The sequence below is a fragment of the Nematolebias whitei genome, chromosome 9, assembly GCF_014905685.2.
Source record: "Nematolebias whitei isolate Nwh7 chromosome 9, NemWhi1, whole genome shotgun sequence".
NCBI lineage: Eukaryota > Metazoa > Chordata > Actinopteri > Cyprinodontiformes > Rivulidae > Nematolebias > Nematolebias whitei.
The window spans coordinates 47,057,371-47,064,501 of NC_056506.1; the positions used below are offsets into that span (position 1 = coordinate 47,057,371).

A 7,131-nucleotide genomic window follows, 5' to 3' on the forward strand; every position below is an offset into this window, starting at 1 on the left:
TGTGTGTGTGTGTGTGTGTGTGTGTGTGTGTGTGTGTGTGTGTGTGTTGATGGTTGAGCTTCAGCTCTCCGACACTCCAGGAGACTCGATGGCTTTTGCCTCTTCCTCTTAATTGGTTGATTTGCAATCTAGTCGAAGACTTCTTGGATTTTTGACACATGCTGACACAAAACACACACACACACACACAGCTACAATCTTTCACACACACTTCCAGATGCATAAATGCCCTCATGACTCCTTAACATAAACAAAAACACACACATACACACAGCAGCCCGGGCCTCTCGTCTCCTTCTCCCTTTCATTAATACCCTCAACTGACAGCTCGCTGTTGCCATGGCGACCCCCAACCTGTTGCCAACGAGCGCTGGTGGCTCCAGGAGCTCGAGAACGCAGCTCCAAACAGATTTTTTTTTTTCCCTTCCCCTCCTGTATGTCAGCGAGCTGCCAGTTGTGCTGCAGGCGCGCACAATTACCCACTTCAGAGCCGAGAATGGATTCACTCATTTCAATGCAATTTAATCGGGATCAATTCAGCTGCAAAGCTATGCCCCGCTCCGTGCAGCCGCAGAAAAATAGGCCTTCTTCATTATACCACTCTCTATTCTAATTATTTCCTTCATTTTAAACCAGTATGTTCAATGTTATTTTATTCTGGGAAGATCAGATGGAAGCAACTGGAGGAAATTGCTTTGTTTAATTCTCCTTCTTCCAAGCTGCTCTGTTCTAATTAAATCTGTGCATTTTTTTATTCTCTGCACACTATTCTTCTTTTCCTCACGTTTCTATTTTATATTTCCAACAAAGGCTTCGTCTTCCACTGGGAAAAAAGGTTCTCGATGCTCTTTAAGCCACAGAGGAATGTGAATGTATGTATGTATGCATATATAGATTCATCATGAATGCACTACCCCCTACTACTTTGTATGTACATTTGTTTTTTCAATGTTGTGTACGCTGCTTTTTTTTTTTTTTTTTTGTATTCTACTTTTTAGCAAATGCTATTGGATGCCTCAAATTTAACCCCTGGGATTAATAATCTATCTAAAATAATAAAGGATTTATACAGTACAGATACCTTTATTGTTTCATCAGTCCTTTCTCTGCATCTGTCAGCTGTTTTTAATTTTAAAAAGTACTTTATGGAATACCATCGCTCCTGATTGCAGTTATTTTCAGGAGTACTTCCATACGAGCAGGAACATATGATCATCCTTGCATTGAAAGGTCTAGAAAGGGACGTTATTATTACAGCGGTAAACAAACCAGCTTTGGTTGTGTCTTTACCTGCAAGCTGATAAGAACTGTTGAGTAGGACCGTATTTTCCAGAGTATAAGTCACATCAGTCCAAAAAAATAAAAATCATGCATAAAAGTCGTTTCGGCGTATAATCGCATTTATATGTGTTTATTTAATGGTCAAAACAGCTTTATTTCGCCTGGGCAGCACCATCCATCCATCCATCCATTCATTCATTGCAGCCGGCGCGCTAGCTCTCCAGCGTTCCTCCACCTGTACCTGCTGAGTGAAGTGAGTGCACACGGGAGAACTCGTTGTTGCAGTTCTTCGAAATTTAAAGCGTCAGTCAAAAATTTAGGGATGCACAATATTGGATTTTTGGCTGATACCTGTATTTTATATATAAATGTTCCTTTGTCAGAACATAGTCCTCTTATTTAGGCTTACTTGCTACAAAAATTGTGCAACAGCTGTAAGATCTGGTGACATATATTCAGATAATATTGTGCATCCCTACAAAAATTGTGTTATGAATATGGGAAAAAAAAAAAACGTATATAAGTTGCTTCGGCATAAAAGTTGCAGGATATGCAAAACAACTGTGGCTGATATGCCGGAAAACACGTTAATACACAACAGAAGAGGACGAGGAGTACGTTTGATTACTACAAAACAACAGTCCTTTGTGCAAACGGACAAAGCTGTTCCTCTTCCATCTGGTTTTCCACACTTCCTTCATCTCTTTGTTAAATAAAAACAGGACGTCTCATGATGCAGTGCTGTTGCAACACCCTTCTAGAAACAAAGCAGAACCCGTCTGGATGAGGCGTTAAACAGTGATGGCAAGCAGAACCTTTAAGACCGGACCTCACCCTGAAGCTGAACGTCAGACGTGAAACTTTCAGCCAAACGGAGTTATTTCTGCGCTCGCACACAAACACAGTCCGCCCTGCTCGTACAGTCAACAAGCTGCCTCTCACTTTCACACAGAGAGGAATAAATAACCACCCCGCACACACCAACACACTAACAGGATGCAGGGTTGGATATAAATATATGCTGGAGTCACTGTGAGGTCCGTCAGGGGGGTGGGGAGGGTCTGACTGACTCTGGCCAGAGCAGCTGGACTTCAGCAGGTCCTGGACGCTGACTGAACGGTGCTGCAGTGACTTTCAACCTGTTGGACTGATGCGTAAAACGACTCGGATCATGTGAGCCGTTACTACAATTAACCTTTTACGAAACACGCCTGAAAGAATAAATCAACACACGTATTTAGGAATAGGAAGAATTAAAACGGTTTAAAAGCTTGTTGGGACGCATGTTTCTGCTGGGTCTAAAGAGAGGCAACCAGCTCCACTCCGACCCTTTATTTAAATGTTCATTAAACCCGATCATAAGCGAACCCAAACTGTACGGAGCTGTACGTTTTAATTTCAACAGGTAACGAAACGGAGCCCAACGGTTATTGGTTTGTGTCTGACTTGTTCAACGTGTTGGTTTCCATTTCAAGAAGACAACTCCGTGAAAATAAACATGTTCTAATTAGTTTAAATGAATAAATACAGCCTGTTGGAACATCAAGGAACCCATCATGCTACAGACCACCACCTGAAAACAAACTGATTAAAGTGCATCGTTTTTAACAACAAGAGAACTTTTTACCCAGTTTATCGCGATATAATTCATGCAAACTTTAAAAACTGAGCCCCGCATGCAGGTCATGACGTGTTGCATACAACGTTGAAGTGCCCGACTCCAAAGGGAGACAGGAATAAAAATTAAATATCACAAACCCTGAGATATTTTAAAACTCTACCTAAAGACGACTGTATGAACTGTATATAATTTATAGCATTTATTGTGTTAGCACAGTTTCTCCTGTAACGTATGTGACACGGTGGTTTATGGGAGACATTTCTCACGGTTTCACCTCCACACTGGGAGTTGAGGGGGTTCAAACCACCGGGCCGGACTCAGGAGTGGATCCGAGACGCTCAGGTTGGCTTTTAAAGAACTTTGGGCTCATGGGAAATACAAAACTGGGTAAAAACAGAGATGATATTGCACTTTGTGTTTATTTCCACGTACCTGCTCCTGTCTCTCCAGCCAGCGGTCCACCATGGGGTGATTGGCGCTGAGGGATGACCTGGCTGTCTCTCGCTGAAACTCCCTCTGATTGGTCCAGGTCCCTGCGTCTCGTGGAAGGCTGCGGTACGTGTCCATGCCTTTACTCTGCAAGGACAAAGGGATGCATTTAGAAAAATAGCTTCAACGCTCTTCTAATGCAAGTGTTTACTATTATATTTTTTTAATCAAACACATAAAGCTGTTGAAACCTTAATGCATTTTTTTTTTCACCATACAAAGGCAGCGTAGATTTCACTATTTAAAATTAGAATAATAAATGAATATTTTACCGACAAACCCTTCCCTCTGCCTTTTACCTTCCTCTCCAGGCTGTTTGTGCCGGAGGAATGCCGAGCCTTCAGGAAGCCGGCGGTGGTGGACCATCGGGTCGGGTTCATCCTGGACGGCGTTTCATCCGTTTGGACCCGGGGCTCAGCTCCACCAAACGGCCCGTTGACGGTGATGAGGGCGGGGTCGCTGCTGCGCCGGACATGGAGGGGCATATCTGGGGAATCAAACACGAAGCGTCAAAGAAAGAACTCTGGACATTTGGAGTCAAATAACAGCTGGCCTAAAATGAAGTTATAAAGAAACACATGAAAACAGGTACAACCTGTCGGTGCAGGCGATCAGACCTAGGCCTGTCACGATAACAAATTTTGCTGGGCGATTATCTCAGAAATTATTGCGATAAACGATAATATTGTTTGAAATTTGACAATAATTAATAATTAATGTCGAATTGTTTAATTTGTTTTGTGTGTAGTACCTTTTTTTGACCACTGGATGGTAGTATAAGACTGTTTGAACCGAAGGATGGATAGTGAGGGAGCGAGCAGCATGTCTCTAAGAAAATGGGAGGGAGGCCCCTTGACGTGACATGGGCTGTCTCTCCTTCCTTGTTTATGTTTCTCAAAATGGCGCACGCTCAGTGTGGGCTCTTTAACATTTGTCACACAAAGCTTTTAATAAAAATATCAGTAAACAAGTTCTCAGCTTCTTTTTGCAGAGAAAAACAACTTTTCACACGAAGGTTTAAACCGTGAATTTTTGAGCTTCGACAAGACGGAGGGTTTTCCCGAGGTCGGCCTGTTAGCTTAGCTCGTAGCTTAGCTTCTCAGCTTAGCTGCTTTTAACGATCCAAAAATGTGATTTTGTACGGTTCAAACAGATTTTAAAGAGAAAAGAGAAAGGGCGGGGTCAGTGAAGAGCACCGGAGTTGAGCCTTTTGTCGTCCAGTGTCTTCAGTAGAAAGAGAGACACGAAGAAACGATAAATCCAATAAATGAAAACGAGGTCGATAATTTTCATTCATCGTGCGATTAATCGATTTATTGATTATTGCAACAGGCCTAACTAAACCCGAAACCTAAATGTATTACATTTATGGATGATCCGTGTAAATGTTCTGGAACAAACGGTATTCCTCAAACAATGCGGAGTAACAAAGTGAATTAATCTGATTCAGAACTGGAAGTCTGATCAGGCGGCTCCAGTTTCTCTTTTCCTGGCAGAGCCGCAGACTGAGTGGGAGCAGCAGCAGCCTCGGAGGGTGGCGTCCATTAAAACTCTTCACTCTGTTTAAAAGTTGCACTGCGTGGGCGCCAGGCCAGGGGTCCGAATAATTACCCCAACAAAAGGACAGCACACAAAACAAAATGTTATGACAGTAAAAATCTGCTACTTGTCAGGTTTTTGCAAACCAGTTCACTGGGGAGGCATTTTATAAAAGGAACACAGCCACTTAAAACATTTTCATCTTCAGGAAGCTGAGCGTTGTTCCCATGTGCTTTTTTTTTGTTGTTTTTACCCACAGTGCGCTCACACAGGAAACGCTGGTCCGTCCTTCGGGTCAGCAGATTTATGCCCGTGTGAGTAAGTGTTTGTTCTTGTGTTTATTTCCCAACTCTCTGATAAACTGGTGAATGTGTCCATCCCCGTGTGTTTGCGTTGGGACTCCTCATTCTGAGGCTGAGGGAGCGTTTACACATTTACACAAACCGAAGGGAGCGTCGTGGGTTTGAGAACAATTATACGATCGTGTCCAAAGCTGTTCACCACTTGTGTGGACATGTGTTTGGACTTCTCTATGCTTGAAGCTACAGTAACTGTTGATTTATATATATATATGTGTGTGTGTGTAGACTTGTGTCTATGACTAAGTGGTATTGTCGGGTCACCAGGAGCGTGGGACAAGAACCACTCTCAGCTGTAGAAGGCAGTGGGAATCGGGGCTAACAGTCTGTTTAGGTTGTGTTTGTGTGATACAACACAAACGATAATTATTGACTTTACTTTATATTACAACATAAACGAGTTGTATGCAGATGTACACACAAATACAGCATGGCTGTTTTTTCTGGACTGGAATTGAACCCGGGACGTATGTAAACCTAAATGTTTTTGGTGCAAGATACTCAAGTGGGTATAAGTACCACTGTGCAGAAGAATAGAGGATGATTTATTTATTTATTTATTATTTTTTGGCTTGTCCAGGGCAGCGCAGAGTGACAGATCCTGGTGAGTCGAGGGAGCAATTTCATTCACGACCAGGCGCAATGGCGGAACCAGGGGGTGGCCAATGGTGGCCTTGGCCACCATAAATTAATCTTCGGCAACCCCGATCATTCCCCTGTCTTGGGCCTAGACGCAGCCACACATCTAAATGGAAGTTGGCATGCTGCTTATTTTACAAGATTTACAGTTCACAGGGGTTACATATGAACATTCATGGCGGTAGCCATCTTGAATTTTGTGGCGGAAACCCAATTTTCGAAAGAAAACTTTCTTATACCTAAATGTAGCCACACACCAGAATGGAAGCTGGTACCTTGTTTATTTTTCCAAGTTATCGCTCTCACAACATGTACAGATGGACGGATGGCATTTCAAATGTCCCCTTTTCGTACCACAACGGGGGACAAAAATACAGAAAGAGAAAAACACATCATAAAGATTGTTTATGTGTCAAGGTTTATTAAACTTTCAGAAACAAGAAACCACCACAGTGTTCTTAAACCAAGATTTCATGTGACTTGTTTGCACTTGAAATGTGTGTTAGGAACGACTTTCAGCTACTACCACATTAAATTTTAACTCACTTTTTGTAACATTTACTGCATTAAAGCAATCTTGGTGTTGGCTAAGGTTGATTACTTGTGGTGGCCATCTTGAATTGGGATGACTCCAAAGGTAAATAAAAATACACAGTATTTGAACATAAGATGGAAACTACCCTTGGGCTACAATCTATCGGTTTGTCCGTACGTTATTAGTTTATACATAAGGCATTATACAAGTGAAGAGAGTCCATATAACGGTACGTAAAAGTAGCACAATATCGGTTAAAATAGAGAACAGCAAGGTACAAGCTAAAAGTTTTAAAACTGTAGCTCAAAGCTACAAGCTAAAAAAGTGGAAGAAAATTTGTTAGCTAGTGACCAACAGTAGTAGGACAGTAATTAACAGCTAACGGTAGCAGAACGGTAGCTAAAAGCTAAAAGTAGCAGAACTGTAGTTATAAGCTAAATGCAACTGAACTGTAGCTAAAAGTAGCAAAAGTGTAAATAAAAGCTAAAAGAGCAGAACTGACGCTAAAAGCTAAAAGTAGCAGAACTGTAATGATAAGCTAAATGCAACAGAACTGTAGCTAAAAGTAGCAGAACTGTAGCTATAAGCTAAACCCAACAGAACTGTGGCTAAAAGCTAAATGTAGCAGAACTGTAGCTATAAGCTAAATGCAAGAGAACTGTGGCTAA

At 42.0% G+C, this 7,131-nt stretch overlaps 1 protein-coding gene across 3 annotated transcripts in view; it reads right to left on the reverse strand.

The window, feature by feature from the left end:
- The window catches only part of LOC119415252 (partitioning defective 3 homolog), a 369,801-nt gene that overhangs the window by 209,470 nt on the left and 153,200 nt on the right, over nt 1-7,131 (reverse strand). For all 3 annotated transcript variants that reach the window (XM_037682423.1, XM_037682421.1, XM_037682420.1), the window contains exons 4-5: nt 3,691-3,878; nt 3,335-3,478 (exon numbers count right to left, since the gene is read on the reverse strand). In XM_037682423.1, coding sequence (XP_037538351.1) covers nt 3,335-3,478; nt 3,691-3,878 — 332 coding nt within the window. The remainder of the gene's footprint in view (nt 1-3,334; nt 3,479-3,690; nt 3,879-7,131) is intronic.